The sequence below is a fragment of the Eretmochelys imbricata genome, chromosome 4 (genome assembly GCF_965152235.1).
Source record: "Eretmochelys imbricata isolate rEreImb1 chromosome 4, rEreImb1.hap1, whole genome shotgun sequence".
In the NCBI taxonomy this organism is placed as follows: domain Eukaryota; kingdom Metazoa; phylum Chordata; order Testudines; family Cheloniidae; genus Eretmochelys; species Eretmochelys imbricata.
The window spans coordinates 27,224,828-27,244,538 of NC_135575.1; the positions used below are offsets into that span (position 1 = coordinate 27,224,828).

General features: G+C 41.9%; 2 protein-coding genes across 8 annotated transcripts in view; one reads left to right on the plus strand and one right to left on the minus strand.

Annotated features, from left to right (window-relative positions):
• The window catches only part of SMARCAD1 (SNF2 related chromatin remodeling ATPase with DExD box 1), a 77,733-nt gene extending 70,091 nt beyond the window's left edge, over nucleotides 1-7,642 (plus strand). For all 6 annotated transcript variants that reach the window (XM_077815031.1, XM_077815032.1, XM_077815030.1 and 3 more), the window contains 7 exons: nucleotides 341-458; nucleotides 663-784; nucleotides 1,925-2,113; nucleotides 3,352-3,470; nucleotides 4,298-4,480; nucleotides 6,137-6,246; nucleotides 7,072-7,642. In XM_077815031.1, the coding sequence (XP_077671157.1) occupies nucleotides 341-458; nucleotides 663-784; nucleotides 1,925-2,113; nucleotides 3,352-3,470; nucleotides 4,298-4,480; nucleotides 6,137-6,246; nucleotides 7,072-7,133 (903 nt within the window). In that variant the 3' untranslated portion in view covers nucleotides 7,134-7,642. The remainder of the gene's footprint in view (nucleotides 1-340; nucleotides 459-662; nucleotides 785-1,924; nucleotides 2,114-3,351; nucleotides 3,471-4,297; nucleotides 4,481-6,136; nucleotides 6,247-7,071) is intronic.
• A 3,461-nt stretch (nucleotides 7,643-11,103) lies between these two features.
• Nucleotides 11,104-19,711, minus strand: part of HPGDS (hematopoietic prostaglandin D synthase) — a 59,065-nt gene continuing 50,457 nt past the window's right edge. For both annotated transcript variants that reach the window (XM_077815036.1, XM_077815037.1), the window contains 2 exons: nucleotides 12,261-12,359; nucleotides 11,104-11,348 (listed from right to left, as the gene is read on the minus strand). In XM_077815036.1, coding sequence (XP_077671162.1) covers nucleotides 11,184-11,348; nucleotides 12,261-12,359 — 264 coding nt within the window. In that variant the 3' untranslated portion in view covers nucleotides 11,104-11,183. The remainder of the gene's footprint in view (nucleotides 11,349-12,260; nucleotides 12,360-19,711) is intronic.

Below are 19,711 nucleotides of genomic sequence, written 5' to 3' on the forward strand. Positions count from 1 at the left end.
TTACCCATGAGAGCTTATGCCCAAATAAATCTGTTAGTCTTTAAGGTGCCACCAGACTCCTTGTTGTTTTAGTTAATCAAGGAACCCTAAGCAGAGATTTGTCTGATAAGTAGGAAAATACTTTCCAAATATTTTTAAAAATAGTTCTTTAACTTTGCAGTCTATCCGAAGTCCACTTTGGTCAGTGAAAAGACTGAATGATTTTTAATGGTCTGGGATCAGGCCCCTAAAGAGTTGCTCTTAAATACACATTGTTGCAGTTCACCTTGTGGGCAATGCACAATTTCAAACCATTCATAGTAATGGTTATTCACTTGAAATGTTTATCTTGTCTCATCAGGTCCTTAAACAACTACCCCCAAAAAAAGATCTTATTGAGTTGTGTGATATGTCAGAGAAACAGGAACAGCTGTACTATGAGCTCTTCAACAAACTAAAGAAATCTTTTGACAGCCAGGGTATGTGAGGGTCTGGTTGTTTTTCCCAAACTGTCTCTTAAATTGTACTAATTTTTGATTTGTGGAAACATCAAATGCTTATTAAAAATAAACATATTAGATTTTAGAAACCTCAAGTCATAGTTGCATAGATTAAATGTTTAATTTTTTTATTTCATTAAATCAAATGTGTGGAAATGATTGCAATATTTTTTTTGGCCACAGAGAAAAACTCAGAAATGGGCAATGTCATGATGCAGCTTAGAAAAATGGCAAATCATCCTCTCTTACACCGCCAGTATTACACAGCGGACAAACTGAAGATGATGTCAACGCTTATGCTCAAGGTAAGCTCATAGGATTCACAAACGTACTGTAACTTCTCTGCATTCTTCTTTTCAAGATCTCGAATGAAGATGTTTGGGTGCCAGTCGCTTGATTAGAAGTACCTATTTGTGAAACTTGATTTCATTAGATTTTTTCCAGTTGCATCTATCCAATGCCCAGATTGCACTGCAGGCATTTTAAAATTGGAAAATAAACTTCCAGGTCAGCTCTAAGAAGACTTGCTTAGGAGAAGACATTTCTGGCCCCACATTAGACCACTTTTCATCAGCCACCTCATTTTCTAAATTGACCCTTCTCCTTCATACATGAAAAGCTTGGGAGAACAGTTGGGTCTGCCAGCATTTCCTGAAGGTCACCAAATGCGGGCTGTGGAGAACCGAAGTGGGGAAAGCATATGTACATGAACTGTCCTTTTCCTAATTTGGCTTTGATTAACTTGCACTGTGTTTTGGATTAGATCTCTTTCTAAAACAAAAAAGTTAAGAATCCATCTGAAAATATAATAGGCTCCTGAATAAAAGTATAAATGTAACCAGTTTTTAATGTGCACGTGTCCGCTGCGCCTGGAGCCTAATGGGGGGGGACTCCAGATGGGTGGTGATGTAGTTTCTCTTCTCCACCACCCCCCAGTCTCCCCTTCCCATTTTTTAGCTATGGCTCTTTTCCTTTCCTCTTCGTGCCCAGGCATGACATCCCTCTACCCGCACTACAACCTGGGCAGGGCTTCCCATGTTTTCTACCGCTCATCCAGGGATTGGACTCCCCAGGAAGGAGTATTTCTTAAGGGAAAAGATCTGACATAGGGATAAAAGGTTTGAGGGTGTGTGGTTGGTGGCTAGTGAAGTAAAAAGTCTCCCCAGTAGTTCTTCATAATTCAAGTTTCTGTAGAATCTTACCCCAGATGACAGACATCAATCCTCCACCCTCTCCCATAAACAGAACTTGCAGAGTTAATTTTGCATTAGACCCCTATGAACCAAATTAGTGTGTGCGCACAAGCCTAGTTTCTGGTGCTTTTGTTCTCTGCAAAAATATTGGATGCAACTGTAGTTGCGTAGTCTTACTGGCTCTTAAGGGAAGTATAAATATGCCTACAGTGGAATGCATTATATTCACTTTGTTACCTGTTTTACTTTTAGGAACCCACGCATTGTGATGCCAATCCTGACCTCATCTTTGAAGATATGTCTGTGATGACAGATTTTGAGCTGCATTTGCTTTGTAAACAGTATGCTAGTGTCAGTGACTTTAAGTTAGAGATGGATACCATTTTGGATTCCGGAAAATTTAGAACACTAGAGCGCATCCTCTCTGACCTAAAAGACAAGGTTTGTACTAAAAGAGTATTCTAGTTTAAATGTCTTCTGCTGTTCACAACTTTGTTTACCACTGATTTACTGAATCCCTATTAACAAGCAGCTTTTACATGCTAACTGGATTTTTCTATAGAATATTACAGGATATCTTATGACTTTGTGGCACCTATTTGATAGAACTGTAGTGCTGTTCCATGTCTCACATGCAGTTGATTTGATAGTAGAAATGGCAGTCCTGCAAAAGGGTTCAAACAAGTGTGTTTAGGGTTGCTCAGTGTTCAGTGCTAACAGTAATGAATCCTATTGCTTTTCTGAAAAAGCTCTTTTTTACCTTTTGTACGAATAAATGGGATTTGATATTCTAGTGTGTGTAAAACTGTGCAAAAATAATATTTAAAGTTTAGGGAAAACTAAATGTTTTTCCCTGTTGTCTCCAATAACTAGAATATTCATCCTGGAACACTACCATAGTCTCTGAAGGTATGTCTCCACAGCAACTGGGTGGTGTAATTCCTAGCATGGGTAGACATACTTGTGCTAGCTCCACTTGAGCTAACACACTAAATATAGCAGCGTGGCCATTGTGGCACGAGTGACAGGTTGGACTACCTGCCCAAGTATGTACACAGGTTGTTGGGTGGCATTGTACTCGGGCGGCTAGCTCAAGCCGCCCCCTCTGCCATTGTGGTCACTCGGCTCTTTTTAGCATGTTGGCTCAAGCAGAGTTAGGAAGGAGGGGGCGAAGATGATGATGGATTACAAAGACAAGATTATGATGTTCATTACTTTAGGCATTTGTACAGGTGCCTCAGACAGTAATGACCAGCAAGGCTAAGTCTCTTGCCTGTTGCAAGGAAAACCATTGAAAAATAAATCTATTTTAGTAAAAGTATTACTTGTGGGGGGTTTTGTGTGTTTGCACTTGCATCGATAAGAGATTTTACTGTATTTAACTGCTAGTGCCCAAATTACGTAAATGTTCAAATTTGGATGCCTAAAGTTAGTAATCTAAATATATGTTTTGGCATCTAAATAAAAGTGAACTGTTATTCTGGGATGCTGAACACCCCACCTCTGATTGAAAGTAGACCACTTAAATAAAAGTGCCTAAATATGGATTTCGGTGGCTGATCTAGGCATCGAAGTTGGAAAATTTAGGCCCAAATGTAAAGTGCAAATAAGTGAGTTTCTAATAAAACATTTATGTAATTAATGTCTTCCCTATCTGACTTCTTTTCCTCCTTCCCCAGGGTGATAGAGTTGTATTGTTTAGCCAGTTTACTATGATGCTGGACATTTTAGAAGTTCTCCTGAAACAGCAACAGCACCGATATATTAGGCTGGATGGGAAGACACAGATTTCTGAAAGGTAAGTGAAACTTTCTTTGCATGAGGAGGGAGTAAGTTAATGCAGATGTGCCGTTGTTTTTCCCACAAAGTTGAGAATTTCAAGTGTAGATACGCAATGGGAGGGGTTCTCCCATCATGTAGTTAATCCACCTTCTCCTTAAGAGGTGGTAGCTAGATTGACGGAAAAGTTGTTCCGTCAGCCTAGCACTATCTACATGGTGGGGTTTGTTTAACGAGGTTGCTCAGGGATGTTGATTTTTCACACCCCTGAGTGACATAGCTAGATTGACTTAACTTTTGAGTGTAGACCTCCCTGTCCCTCCACTTGGCTCTCCTTTCTCCACTAAACCAAATTTGAGTTTCTTGTCTTCACCGGCTGATCCCCTGATATTCTCCTCTTTCGTATCTTCTCTTTGTTTCTTTAAGCATCGTCCTCTCCACTCTCCCACGGATGCCAGTCAATGCCCTCCTTGGCTTCTTCCACAATCTTCTCTATTTTTTCTTCTGTCACCTCCTATTTGTAGAGTGCCCTTCTGAGCTGGTTTGGAAGGCCACTAACCTCTCTTCACTCAATTTTCTCCTCCTTAAGACCCTCTTTAGCCATCTGATAGTGATTAGGATGTGAGGCTCTTGGGAGTAATGTATTTTCACGTGTAAATTGGCGGGGGCGGGGTGTATTTATATTAAAAACGTGGAACTGAAAAGATATCTCTCTCCATCCTAACTGCTTTGCTTACATGTTGATTTCTTCCCCCCACCCCCCATTACTCTGTCTGGAAAACAGCTATTGTAATTAACGAAATTGTTTTTCACAAGGCATGATTTGTGTATGCTTTAATTTTGTAGGATACATCTGATAGATGAATTCAATACAGACATGGGTATTTTTGTATTCCTGCTTTCGACCAAAGCTGGTGGCCTAGGAATAAATTTGACTTCAGCCAATATTGTCATTCTTCATGACATTGACTGCAACCCTTACAATGACAAGCAAGCAGAAGATCGATGCCATAGAGTAGGTCAGACCAGGTAAGTTTTTAATTAATATTACACAAGCAAACTGAAGGAAGATTTGTATGCAGCGTGTGTTTGTCTCTGCCTGCTCTATAGTTTGGAGATGGTGGATATTAGGGAGATGGAAGAAAAGAGAATAAAGGTACACCAGGCTCTCACTAGAACACGCGTCTACACAGTGCTAAATCGCATATGACGAGGTCGCAGCCGTGAATCCCAAATTTAATTACTTTAATTGGAAGTCATTTTAACGCGGTCCGCGCTAAACACGGTTAACGCGGTACCGTGCATGGATCCCAAATCCCGCGTTCTAGCGAGTGTCCGGTGTGTTAGAAAATAACGTGCTGAGGAGAGTGGCAGGCAAGCGGAGGGTAGACAGAGTGCACATGGAAGAAATTAGAGGGAAGATGAACTGGGACTTGGATAAGTGGAGAATGCATGTTTGAGGTGCGTTGTATGTGCGATAAGAATCGGAGAAGAGCAATCAGCAAAGAAAGTATGGGAGAAAGATGGCAGCAAGAAAGGCCATGGAAGACTGAGGATATGGTGGAAGGACTGTCAGGGTATGTCTACACTACGAAATTAGGTCGAATTTATAGAAGTCGTTTTTTTAGAAATCGGTTTTATATATTCGAGTGTGTGTCCCCGCACAGAAAATGCTCTAAGTGCATTAACTCGGCGGAGCGCTTCCACAGTACCGAGGCTAGCGTCGACTTCCGGAGTGTTGCACTGTGGGTAGCTATCCCACAGTCTCCGCTGCCCATTGGAATTCTGGGTTGAGATCCCAATGCCTGATGGGGCTAAAACATTGTCGCGGGTGGTTCTGGGTACATATCGTCAGGCCCCCGTTCCCTCCCTCCCTCCGTGAAAGCAGCAGCAGACAGTCGTTTCGTGCCTTTTTTCTTGAGTTACCTGTGCAGACGCCATACCACGGCAAGCATGGAGCCCGCTCAGGTAACCGTCACCGTATGTCTCCTGGGTGCTGGCAGACGTGGTACTGCTTTGCTACACAGCAGCATCAACCCCTTGCCTTGTGGCAGCACACAGAACAGTAGGACTGGTAGCAGTCATCATCATGTCTGAGGTGCTCCTGGTCACCTCTGTGAGGTCGATCAGGAGCACCTGGGCAGACACGGGCGCAGGGACTAAATTTGGAGTGACTTGATTAGGTCATTCTCTTTAGTCCTGCAGTCAGTCCTATTGAACCATCTTATGGTGAGCAGGCAGGTGATACGGATTGCTAGCAGTCCTATTGCATCATCTTCTACCGGGCAGGCAAGAGATGAGGATGGCTAGCAGTCCTATTGTACCATCTTCTGCCGAGCAGCCGTGAGATGTGGATGGCATGCAGTCCTTCTGCACCGTCTGCTGCCAGCCAAAGATGTAAAAGATAGATGGAGTGTATCAAAACAAGAAATAGACCAGATTTGTTTTGTACTCATTTGCAAACCACCCCCTTGGGCACCTCCTGTCCCTTGTAAGTGGGAAAAGAAGTGAAGTGAGGAAGTGATTGCACTAATTTGAGAGAGTTCGATTTTGGCAGGCCTTGGGTAGGCATGACAACTTTCTGGGAAGTATCAGGCTAAATAGCTCCAAATTGTGGAAAGGAGCAAATAATTCTGAATTCGCAATAATGATATAAAGGACTTAATCCTCTTTTTTGTGTTTCAGAGAAGTACAAGTCATAAAGCTAATCAGCAAAGGGACTATTGAGGAATCTATGCTCAAAATCAGTCAGCAGAAGTTGAAGCTAGAGCAAGATATGACTGCAGTAGATTTAGGTAAGTCTTTATTACTCATATTAGTTGATGTCATGCTTCATAGCTGTTCTCGATATCAGTGGTTCTCAAACTTTTGTACTGGTGACCCCTTTCACACAGCAAGCCTTGGAGTGCGACCCCCCCCTTATGAATTAAAAACACTTTTTTATATATTTAGCACCATTATAAATGCTGGAGGCAAAGTGGGGTTTGGGGTAGACGCTGACAGCTTGCGACCCCCTATGTACTAAGCTCTCGACCCCCTGAGGGGTCCTGACCCTCAGTTTGAGAACCCCTGCTCTATATAGAACTAAATAAATTTGCTATTTCTCCTTAAAGTGCAATTTTACTCTGAAAACTGAGTCCTTGGTGTTGAAAATCCAAACTGCTTCCCGTGTCCCCTGTTGCATTGTCACCTAGCTTTCTCTTAACTTCTGCAATGCACTTATGTAAAATAGAAATTAATATTAAAAATGCCACCAGATGTACTGTACTGATTATATTCGCTTTCCTAGTTAATTCAATAAAAACCTTAATTTTTATATCACTTGAAGCTGCCCCAGAACTCACTACTGGAATAACACAAATGCAGGGGCTTTGCTGTGGAATGTAAGTCCAGCTTGCCTCTGAATACTCTGGGCATGATGGATGATTACAGTTGATTAATCTTAGTAGTGAGAACCCAGTGGTGTTGTACACATTGAAAGAGCTACAGTCAAGTCAAGGGGGAGGGACTTCTTGTTGAAGTGTAAAACTAGACAGAGCCTTACTGCTTGGATGAACAGGATTTATTCGTGTGAAATGTTTTCATTAATGCAGCACTAATGCTTTGCTTTTATTCTGCAGGAGAAGAAGGGACCATTCCAGCAGATATAGCCACATTATTAAAAGCTTCATTAGGTCTGTAAAATGTAAATAACATAGCTGTGGATTTCACTGGCGAGAAAAAGGCAATGTGGTACACCCATGGACTTTGACGTTACTGGTGACCATAAGTTTTATGAACATTTATAACTTTTTGTAATTCCTTTACTGTATTTCTCATGGTATTGAAGATTTTTAACACTGATAGAATTCTCCAGATGCTTGAAAACAAAATGTGTAAATGCCACACACATACGTAGTGCATAAAATGTTGAATAATCCATATTTTACAAAGCAGTTTTAAAAATGGGGACCTAGTTAGTGATCACTTTACCAGATCTGCTAATGCTTAAGATTTGTCAGTATTTTTGTAATTATTTCTACCTCCCAAATATATATAAGAACTGTCTGTTTCACTGGATAATGTGTGTAGATTTTTTTTACATGTGCCTTATTTGACAATGCTCATGTCTGTTTATGCTTGTTTTTGTTCATTTGAAGTACCGTACTGTTTTTGTATCGACTTGTTCAAATAAAATTGTCTAGATGACCAGGGTCGTCTTTTATTTGAAACAATGTTCCACTTTATTGGTAGGAACAAAATAAAAAGAAGCAGCTTTCAAACTATTTCAGATATTCTACTTTAACTACTCTTTGCTTAATCAAATATTGGTAGTATTTCATTTGTACTGCACTCAGAACTGTGCTGAGAAATATGGATGTAAATATTGGGTTCCTGCCCTATAGAGCTTTCAGCCTAAGTCCCTGATCCTGTAAAGACTTTATGCACTGAGAGTACTGGGTAGTTCTGTTCATTTCAGTGGGACAACTCAGTGTGTAAAAGAAGCATGTAAGGCAAAGATTTAATTAGGGACAGGGCACAAGAGAAATCAAAAAGCAAGGTAAGGAGAAGAGAGGAATCCTAACAGGATTACAAGCATAAGTTTCTTTCTTTGAAGTGGCATCTAAGATGACTCTAAACTTTGGGAACCTTCTGGAAAACAGTGCTCTTTGGAGAAGGCTATACAAATGTTATGCAGCCCCAACCACCTCACTTGCTTCCTGCTGCAGTTGGGGCTGGACTTTACCTCCATTGACCTCTCCATGTCTCGGGGAAACTTCTAGCATTTTGATCCAAATGCTCTTAATTTTTAGTCCCGCCTTATAATTACTCTGGTTCATTAACTAGTCTATAAGGGTATGTCTACACAACAGCTGGGAGGTGTGATTTCTAGCTCAGGTGAGACATACACATGATAACCTCTGCTCAAGGTAGAATGCTAAAAACAGCCATTTAGCTGCAGCTGCATCAACAGTGGCTTGGGCTAGCCACCCAAGTACAATCCCATCTGACCTCCTGGATATGTGTATGGGTAGCTAGCCTGAGGAAGCAGGATGCAGTGCACCAGCTGCCTCCCGGTTGGACCTTAGAGAAGGCACCTGGGAGAAGACAGTAAAGAGCAGATGAGAGGCTGGAGAAGAAGAGAGTCAAAAAGCAGCAGAGAATTGCCTGAGGGAAAGAGCTGCAAGAAAGCTCAAGGAGAGCAGTAACTGTGAGCTGCTGGTGATAAGTTCAAAGGAAACTGCTGAAGGACCCTGCCAAATTGAAGGAAGGCTGGTGCAGTGGCCCCTAGGAATGAGGGGAAGAACCAGCATGGTCCGTATAAGCTCGGCCCAGAAGTAAGGGTTGACTTCAGAGGGATGCCCTGGAGGGCAGGGTTAGCACACGCAGGCAAGGAGGTCTGGAAAGTGTAACACTACAGGGAGCCTTTTGGCAGATGACCTGGAGTGGCAGGCTTCAAGAGGAGCCCAGGAGAAGGTTCCCCTAAGCAAGGGAGGCCTGGGGGAATTAAATTCTGTAGGGAGCTTCTTGTGGGAAAGCTGATTTGTCTTGTCCTGTAGCCCCTTGGGGGAGAAAAACAGTTCTTTGAACTCACGGGTAGGAGACCTGGTGAGTGAAGCCCTGGAACAGGGACGATGTAACTGTGACAGAGTGGTTTGTGACTCTCAGGTTAGTGACCAGGGATAGTGACCTCCTAATGGTATTGAAGACCTGCTGGGTTATAGCCTTGTTTTACTTGGGGTCAATTGTTTTGCAGGTTTTTTGGTGTTCTTGTGTTGACTGCAAGAGAACTGTGATGCTTTATATGACTAAAAGGGTTTGAATCTGTGATTTGCTGCCAATAAAGACAATATTCCTTTGTATGGGTGGCTGAAGAGGAAACTGAAGTAGGTGTATGGCTTGTTTCTTGCCTGCAATAGAAAGGGTGGTCCTGCCCTGCTCTGACACACCTACTGCGTTTTTCCTTTAGTCCTTGAATTAAACAAGAACACAAAACCTGCTGCTGAAAGAAAAAACTGAGCTTCACATTGTCCAGGAGAAGACTGGAGTGGGAGTACAGAAGTAGAACAAATGAGGCTTTCTCTGGAGGAGCTGGCTCCCCAGTCTGTAGTCATCGAAAGCACAAACTAGATTAAGGAATCTCTAGGACCTCTCCAAGGTAGTTACTTTAATCTAATTTACCAGATTCCAGAATAAATGGTGAACAGGTGCTGAGGAAAGATTTTAAGTTTTGAAGGAGAATTGAGCTCTCGTCCAGTTTGGTGCCACAGCTGATATGTGGGAGAAATAAAACTTGCTTTCATGCTTGTCTTCACTTATCTCTTCAGTTTACTTAATACTGCCTTTTGAGTCAGACAGCTTTAGACAGGCTCAAAATTGTAGTTCTTGTTGCATCTGTTTTTTGTTCAATACTGTGAAGTTAGTGAGTGGTTTTTCTGTGGATGTTATAAATAAACATACTGAGGATCCTGTGGCCTGCAATATTAAACTGGGAGAACACGGAGGGATAATTAGTCCTGTAGTTAACTTCAGAAAAGTTATTGGGGCTAGTTAGAACAAACGGAGTGTCGGGTTAGAGCAGGGGATTGAATGTCAAAAGGTATGGATTCTGTTCTCCACTCTGCCGAATGCTCAAAGTGTCACCTCAGGTAAGTAATTTAACTTGTATCTCTGTTTCCGCATCTGTAGAATGAGTATATAACTCATCTTTGACAAGTGCCACGTAAAAGGCATTGTGCATATCAGCGTTTCACAGCTTCTGTTGGAGCCCCATCTTGGGTTGGACTGACAAATGGGTGTGCCCCCTTCTTCACAGTGATTGTTGCCATCTTATTGTGTCCGTCTTTCTTCAGCTTTTCTATCTTTTTTTCTTCTCCCTCTCTCTCTATAACTTGTTTCCCTTATTTTTTCCATTCTTTTGCTGGCTCCTCTCTCTACTTCCTGCTTTGCCCTTCCTTTTATAGCTCCACTTCCCCCACTCATCAGATAGGTACATGGTGTGCCCTTGAGGTGAGACGTGTCTGTTGGTGCAAGCCAGTGCTCCACAAAATCTTGCCTGCTGCAGCTTCCTCTTGCAGCATTGTGTGTGAGTTTCTCCTGTGGGAGCAGAGAGGTAAAGTTGGCTGCCTTTTAAAGAGTAACCAGTTTTACCTACCGACACAACAGCACGTTTGAACAGAACCCACAGGGATCTGGGTTCGTGCAGTTTTCCCCACCCACACTGGTGTTCTGTTTTGCCCTATGTCTCTTCCCTTTCCTCCCTTTCTGAACTAGTTTTACTACCACTCACATTGAGATAATCATAAAGATGTGGAATAGTACTGTCAAGACAATTTCTGTTCATGAAACTTTCCTCCATTGTCTCTTCCCCCTCCCCAACATGTTTCTCTGGAAAGTGCAGTGAAAGCAGAATGGGACTGATGAGTTTCAGAATTGCTGTATTTTAAATCTTTGAACATGGGGTGGGGGAAGTGATGTAAAGTGCTGGTAGTCTCCAAACTCACCACAGCATTCCCGCTCTACCATGCTGATCAAGTTGCTTTTCTACAGTGAAAAGCATGATCAGTCACTGAGATATCATAAATAATCATTACACGCTTAAACATATATTGAAATGCATTCTCAGTATAAATTTCCATACTATAGTCAGAGAGAAAAAATACACAGTCTGGTGTGTGTTTATTCCATTTTATAATCAATTATAACTGTGTTTAATTTAATACACATGTTCTTCTAAACAAGAAAAGCGGATCTACAACGTAGTCTTTGGTCTTTGCTGAATCCAGGCTGTAATAGCAGGAAGTGCTTGTACTCTCTCTTTCAGAGCCAAAAGTTTCGGGTAGTTGTCTGTTAGGTCAGGCTTAAGGAACAGAAGTGTAGTACTGCACACATCCCAGTAGAAATCAGCCCAGGTTACCTGGTGAAAATGAAAGGGTAAAACAAAATTACTCAATTAGTATATACAATCAAATAGCAGGCCTATTAACATCAAAGACCTGGTCGATCCAAAATGAGGATAGAGAACCACACTTTAAATATGGGTTGGCCCTTCCTACATTAGCCAGCTATATCTTGTTTAAATGATCTACAGGTTTCAGCGTAGCAGCCGTGTTAGTCTGTATTCGCAAAAAGAAAAGGAGTACTTGTGGCACCTTAGCGACTATTAGTCTCTAAGGTGCCACAAGTACTCCTTTTCTTCGATCTACAGTTACAGAAGTTATCCCCTGATGAGGTTACAATCAACTGCTTTTAGCGTAAGGTGATATGTTTAAATCCTATCCATGCGATAAATTTTTAACCATGTTGTAACTTGATCCAACTGACTTGATTTAGCTGTAGACAAGGATATTAGCCTAAACTGTTTAGAAATCATGTTTGCTGAACTGATTTTAAAATGTGGTTGTAAACCAGTTCAATTTATATTCTTTTTATATGTGGCTTTGGTCAGCAGGATGGACAGGATCAATCTATGCAAATCGACTTTTGAAATGTCCAGTGTCAAACCCTGAGGCTTTTAAGCAAAGGCTGGAATCATTATTTTTAACTCAGTTCAAACATAGGTTAGCTCCAGCCACGCTGACCAGCAGTGTTTAAAATGGTTTGGTTCAAAACTGGTTCAGCAAACGTGAGTCCAGGCCTGTGGGCCTGAAATTGTGAGGGTAGTCGGAGCCTGAAAGGGTGTTAGGAAGAAAAGCAAAGAATTAAAACCAACACACAGCAAAGGATGTTTCTCAGATCTCTAGCTGCGAAGGTGAAAATTGTTTAATTTCCTCCAGTTACTTTGCTACAATGATAACTGGATTTGCAAGAGGGAAAAGAAGATACTCACAGTCTTCCCAACCAGCCACTTCTTATCCCCTAAGAAACTTTCCAAATCTCGTAGTAGTCCAGGAGCTGTATTCGTGAGGAGGTCATTAAATATCTGTTGCTGCAAAAAAGCACATGTAAGTGGAGAGGGTGGTCAAATTTGATCCTTCTATTTCTTGAGTGCACTGTTCTATGAAACAAAAAATATAGCATAAATAAGGGCTTGGAAAACTTCATTACAATGGAGTCATTTGATCTGATGAATGGGGCCGGAAAAATATTTACTGGCAAAATGATTGAGTAGTTGTACCTCTTTTGAGCGTGCAAGTGGGCACTGCACTATTCATTAAAGTTAACTGAGGAGCTGCCTGATATATTGATGTTGAAAAGGGCATTTTTGCACAATGTCCTTTTCTTTGATCTGATGCTAATGAGCCTAACAAGCCTCAGTGAGTCCTCTGTCTTGATACCAGACACCTAGAGAAGAGGTGTGAACCCTCCACTGACTTGCAAGACCTGCACCTTGACATCAAACCAACAACTCGGTGATTTCACAGAAGCTTTTCCTTTGACGTCGGATCAGCAAGCTAGATGGGCTGAGCCGCTGGTCCAGCTAGGTCTAGTCATCTGCCTTTGGCCAACACCAGCCGCTGCAGAAGAAGGTGCAAGAAACTGCAATGGACCATTTTTGGAATAACCTGTTTGTAAGTGAAGTTCTCTTCCTGCTAATAGTTGGTTTATTACGTAAAGCATGCAGGTTTATATCCCTTTTGAATGTTATGCTAATATATCGGTGGATATTCTCATAAATGTCTAATCTTTTCTTGAACCCTACTAAGCTCTATGTTATGATAATATCTTGTGTACAATGTCCCACAAGTTAATGATGTTGGGTAAAAAAAATCTCCTTTATCATTTAAAAACAAGTTTAATTGGATATTTCCATACCACAGTAATGGGGCCTAAAACTTCCTAGATAAACCTTCCCCATACCAATCATTTTATGTCCCTCATGTCTCCTCTTATTTGTTCCACCCTGCCCCCAAACTAATATTTTCATTCACTCCTTATATGGTAGCCTTGAACAATTTTCATTGCTGATATTGGTAGTGTTTAAAACCGTGATACTCAGATTTCAGTGGTTCAGGAGCCAAATTAGCAACCAACATTACCCAAAAGACCCCCGTGTGTGTGTGTGTGAGAGAGATATGTATTATTCTCACAGCAAAATGATTGCCCAAGTATTATTATTTTATCAACTACAATTGGCTAATAACATAGTAAAAGCATCCTGACTGGCTAATAACTTAGGTTAATTAAATCAGTGTTTTAATATCGTGTGCTGCAAAGAGCCGCAAGAAACGCACAAAAGACCCACTGGCAGCTTGCAAGCCCCAGTCTGAATATCGCTGCTTTAAAATAATAAAAGCTTGGGCTGGTGTAGAGACATGCATGGAATGGTTATGCGCCATTCCTGCTGTTTAGAACAATGAATCTATAAGAAAAATAAGAGTCAACTATTACGTACGTTCTATTAAGAGTTCTTCTTGCATAGTATATCAAATAAGATGTGTTACTGGGGTGAGAATTCTTTACTGCTTTGTTTAAAGATTTTTTGGCCAAGCAAAGCAAGGCCTTACACGCAACTCACTGGTATTTCTCTGTGTGTAATGCAATAACTTCTGAAAACCACGTCTGCTTAATTCCAACGTTGCAGGGAATGTTCTCTGTATCAATGAGCATAATCGTATTCATTCTGGTATGCACAGCAGGGTGTATTCAGACTACATAAGCAACAAAGTGTGTGATTGTCATACAATGACCCCACCTGGAGCACCCTCATGCAACAGGCCACAGCACAACAAGCATGTCTGCCTCAGTTTCCTCTCTCAGGTAACCCAAAGGACTCAACTTCAGGCTCTTTTGCTTACATACTACTTCCCCTGGGAGCCAGTTCCTTACAAAGCGTAGTATAAATCAGCTCATAACAAAAGTCCCAAAACATAGTCTGTCAAGCCCCATACATATAGTCCTTAAAATCCTACACTTTCCAGCGAGAACCTGCATAGCCTTTATGCTGGAAGATGCTCTTTAGAACCCCCCCTCACTTCTCCAGCCCTGTCACCATTCCTCTGGGTCCAGCTCTTGGACCCTGAAGATGTCAGTGGAAAGCCCCTTCTCTGCTCCTCTTACTTTAAACAGTGTGGCACTGGCTGTCTGGCTTGAAGATGCCAGATAGCAAATCCCTTTGCTCTTGCTGCTCTCTTGCTGCTTCTTGGAACTCATCAGTCAGTTTCTGGAAGTTTTCATCTCCTGACTGACTCAATCCACTCTGAATCACTGAGCCTTTCTAGCCCCCAGGTACTGCCTTGCCCTTTTAACTGGCCAAACGGGAGCACCTGTCCTGGCACAAGGGCACTGGACCGACTTCGTTCACTGGGCCAGCCACTATGTGACCGCCATCGTCTAGTTTTACTGATTTTAAAGTCTTATCTTAGGTGTTTATATGACCCCCATTGCTATAGTGTCTTTTAATATGGTTCTTCTCTCAACACCCCTGCAAGGTAGTATTATCCCCATCTGGGGAACTTAGGGACAGAGACACAAAATGGCTGGCCCAACATCACATGGGAAGTAGGAGTGGAACAAGGAAGTGAGCCTCCCAAGTCCCAGACTAACCACCTAATGCAAACAACATCAGATACCATGTATAAACCATCAAGTACAATATTGCACCCAAATGGCTAAATAACATTAGAATGGCCGTATTGGGTCAGACCAAAGCTCCATCGAGCCCAGTATCCTGTCTTCCAACAGTGACCAATGCCAGGTGCCCCAGAGGGAATGAACAGAACAGGTAATCATCAAGTGATCCATTCCCCATCGCCCATCTAATAGCAAAACAAAAATGTTTCTTTTACATTACTTGCTACCTGAACTTGATCTGATGTAGCACAATAAACAATTATCTGATAGTAACATCTTCGTCTGGTCAACTGAAAACCTTACATATTTCCCCTATTCGTGCTGTCTGCTGGCCTTTTGTATTTTTCCCCATTTTCACAATGATAGGCTGTGAAGTCAGTTCAATTTTTGTTCTTGGTCTGTTTCACTTTCAGGTCTCAGTTGCTTCAGTGTTTGGTTGTTGCACCCACAAGCCAAGGAGGAACCAGGAGAGCTTTCCCTATGCTTTCATCGCAGGAACAGCAGAGCTTCCACATACTCCTCCTAATGGTTTTTTAATTAAAATTTCTTTCGCCAATGTATGTTGAGTCATGTCAGATTCCTGGGTTTTTCTTGACCTCTCAGAGGCTTGTGACTTGGCTCAGCACCTTCAACTTGCTGTGAATAATATCAAGAGGGACTGACTTTTGTGAGGTGATTGCTAGGTACCTCCTGCTTGGCAGATGTCAAGAGGCATTCCGATGTCATGTCACTGACTCAGCTGCTCTAGCTTGCAAAATGGAGTGAGAAATGTTTCTCTCAAAACCTTCCCAGTAGGCTGCAATCTGAAACCCAAAGGTAGCTAAGAGTTCTGCACGTGAGGAGGTCCTGAGATGCAGCCATAACACTGGCAGTCAAGGCCACTGACAAACAGAGCGGTCAGTGCGTTACCTTCCCTTATATGTCTGACATGAAAAGGGCTGGTAACTTGGACTTTCAGAAGCACTCATCTTGAGCCAGATTTTTCCTGTATCATTTGTGTTAGCAGTTTAGCCTACTAAGCATTTTCATACTTCCTTGGCAAAGAGGGGTGAGGTATTGATGCTTTGCCTTATTACTTGTATTGAGTTGTTTAATAATTCTTATTTGATTCTTGTTGTGTGGCACCCTGCATGTGCCTGGCACTTCACAGAGCAAGTAAAGACAAGAGTCCTGTCCAACATTACTTACAGTGTTACACTCCTGGAATTCCTTCTTTCTCTGATGCGGACTTCTTACAAGTTTGAGAAGCTGCCAGTTAGGCTTACTTTTATGCGGTCTTCGCTATTTATAAGGACTGTTATAAGCAATTTCACAGGTTCACTATGTACTAAATACCCTGTGCTACCTCACTAAAATTCATTTCTGCTGGGTTGCCTATGGACCTGAGCTTAGTGATCTGCTCATTCCAGCCCCATGATTACCAGGTGCCTTCAGTCCCTAAGATGGTGGGAACCAAGTCAGGATGCTGAACCCTCTGCAATGTTGATGGACTCTTCCTAACTTCCAAGGCCATTCCACCACCCTCAGCAAGGCTGCTGCAACGTCAGCATTGGTGGGAGAACAGGTTGAAAAATCACAAATCACACAAATCACAAGCAGTAAATCAGGGCTTTTCACAACCATCTTCAGTTTCTGGCGTGTTTTTCTTTTTCCAACACATCCTTGCTGATAGCATTAATAAGTTTCCCCTAGGGATACGCTGTTCTGCTATCATTTTTCAGGTGTCTGAAAGCTGCCTGGTTTTGTGCATCACAAAATGAATGTAATTCCATGCAGTGTAAAGAATTTAAATGTTGCAAATCTCTCACGTTCCAGGAAGCTCAAAATTTTTTTGTTACCGTAATTGCTAGGTTTCATTTCTACCATAAGATGGCAGCATCCCAACCCAAAATAGAAAAGTTTGGAAGGTGAATAGCGAGGAAGGGGGGCAGTGGCTAAAAGGAAGAAGGCTCATAAGATAAGTTTCTAAAGAAACAATATTCTAGCACTCCAATCTTTCCTGTGTCTCCTCTCCTGCCCGTTTCCTCCCCTTCTCCCCCCACCACAACTTGAGCACTGGTGCGTTTTGTCTTTTTTTAAACTGAATTTAGTGCTGGTGACATAAGCTTCACTGCTAGCCCTGGAGACATTAAAAATTCCAGCCACAAAACAGGTGCAGTATAGGCTAGCATCAGGCAAATGTCCTTCGATTATTATGGAGGCACTGATCACTTCAGGAGTTACAGCAAAAGTGCCATCCCCATGGTATTAAAACAACATTCCCCCTCCCCAAATGATTTTTAAAAAGAGTGGATTTGGGATTGAGGGCATTCTGCTTTCTGGGATTTGAGCCTTTTTAGGGTTCATGTTTTCAAGCACTGCTCTGTAGGAAACTTTTTCTTTAAATTGAAAGCTGTCTTTCTCACATAATCATGGGACTCCAGCTGGGGCTTCGAGGAAAGCCCAAGTATGAGACTTGTGATAAAAATCGTGAGAGCTGACAACACTTTGCGCTTTCCGGAGGGATTCAACCTCTTAACATACAAAGAATACAACACTACGCTCCCCTGAAATTACAGCACTTCTGAGCACTGAATGAATTTTCTGAGAATTTACTAATTGTTTTTTTTTTAACTAGTTTTTACTAGTTTGAGATAAAATTAATTAAATTTAAGAGCTTTGGCATGTTGACACTTTGGTTTTTGATCTGCATGATAGAACCTAAGCTCTTTAAACATCCAGTCTAATTAAAACACATGGTAAGTTTTTGCATAGACGACATTTCAAGAAATTAGGTTGTATTTAAGCTATTAACAATTGTACCTAATTACTGCTTTACTAGACTTCAAGCACAGGCAGATTGAGCGTTTGGGTCATTTTTAACTAGAGCACAAATAACTCAAGTCATCGCCCTTCTTCTACAACTAAGGGCTAGTCTACGCTGGCAACGCTAAAAGGCTGCCGTGGCTGCACTTGAACGTGGCTTGTGCAGTCGCTCTCCTGGCGCTTAAAAATCCATCTCCACCAGGGGCGCGGCTCCCAGCACTGGGGCATGGTCTACACTGGTGCCTTACAGCGCTGCAACTTGCTGCGCTCAGAGGGGTGTTTTTTCACACCCCTGAGTGAGAAAGTTGCAGCGCTGTAAATTACCAGCGTACACGAGCCCTAATTTGTATGTTGCAGTTCCGGTTGTAATGAGTCAATGGTATGAGCTAGACTGGAGTTGTCAAGAGGTTCTTGTTGGTGGAGGATTTGGCCCAACTGTGACTGCTGCTTAAAGTTTCCCTGGCTCTGTGTTAGTTTGGGTCTCAATGCTTGAGGCTGCACTGCCAGATGAGCAGTGGAAGGGCAGGGGAGCTGTTAAAGCAGAGAGACATGGAAACTTAGGGACATTCCTTCCACCTCTTCAGGTTCACCAGTACACTTTGGCTGTCTTGAACTGCTCTGGGGATTGAAAAGCAGCTGTAAACTCAGCCAGTACCGTTGGAGTGTTGTGCCCTGTTCCAGCATGGTGTATAGCAGCTAGACCAGTATATTGAATCTGCTCCATTATGGGAAAATAGAATACATGACTTAAAGTTGATGCTACCCATCATCAAATGATTAGAAATGTCCTCTCGTAACATTCTCTTTGGTTTTCTATTTTGTGTTCACAAATGAAAATTTTTAGTGTAAAAAAAAAAAAGAAACTACCAGATAAAAATCATGGTGAGGTGGAGTTGAGGTTGAGAGTACTCATCAGATACTTAATAGTGGTAAATATTATAGGGAAGCTGTATCTCCAAGCATTACAGGAAAGCACGTGTTAAGGCTAGATATAAAAGGTAACTGCTTCATAGTCTTGTCTCCATTTTTTCTGTCCTACAAATCCTCCCAACCATCCTCGCTCTGACCTGTGATTCTTCATATTAAATTGGCTTCACAACTGACTGGGACTGGATGGATGGAGCTGGGGGTTATATATTGCCCGGAAGACACCATTTTATACTTTGCTTCCACCATACGGCTAGCTGTCTGAAATAATTGGAAACTTCCCTTCTGTCCACTTATTTTTCAAACATGCCTTCCACCACTTATTCCCCCTATTTATGAATCAGTTCAACTTCCCCCAAACATATCTGTTCAGTTCAGTGTCCAGCCCTTCATGCTCTCTCTAGAGTCAGTTAGTTACCAAAACAAAAGGATACATAAAACGTTGCTTTGTTTCATTAGAAGTGCCAGGAGGACATCTTTAGAATTTATACAGCACCTGTCAATAGTCATCCTGTAGCAACCTATATGTCATTACCATTGACATAATCTTGCTGTTCTAAATAACTACCCATGACACTGCACTGGATTAAGCCACTCTTTACAGCTTTAGAGAGAACAGAGTTTAGAGGCACACCTAACTGGGGTACATTCCCTAGTTAAGTCTTATTTCCAGAATTTTGCTTCAGGTGTGGATTTTGTCTCTTGCTCTCTTTGAGGTAGTTGGAATGCTATTAATGTTACAAGTTAGAGCAGACCAAAAATTGAATGCAGTTAGAAGCAAATGAAATTGATCTTAAATATATTCATGGTCATAGAACTGCACAGTGGGTATAGGAATTAATCATGTCTAACTGTCTTTTTTTAATACAACTTGTAAAGTTGTAATTAAAAACCTAGATTATGTTTGAAGTTAGCTGAGCAGAGCAGGAGCAAGGGGAGACAATACGTGCTTCCGAACACCAGAGGGAGTGTCTGTAGTCAGAAGTACAGAAAGCATAGGATGGCATAGAGCCATTATGCTTTTAGAGTTAGTTA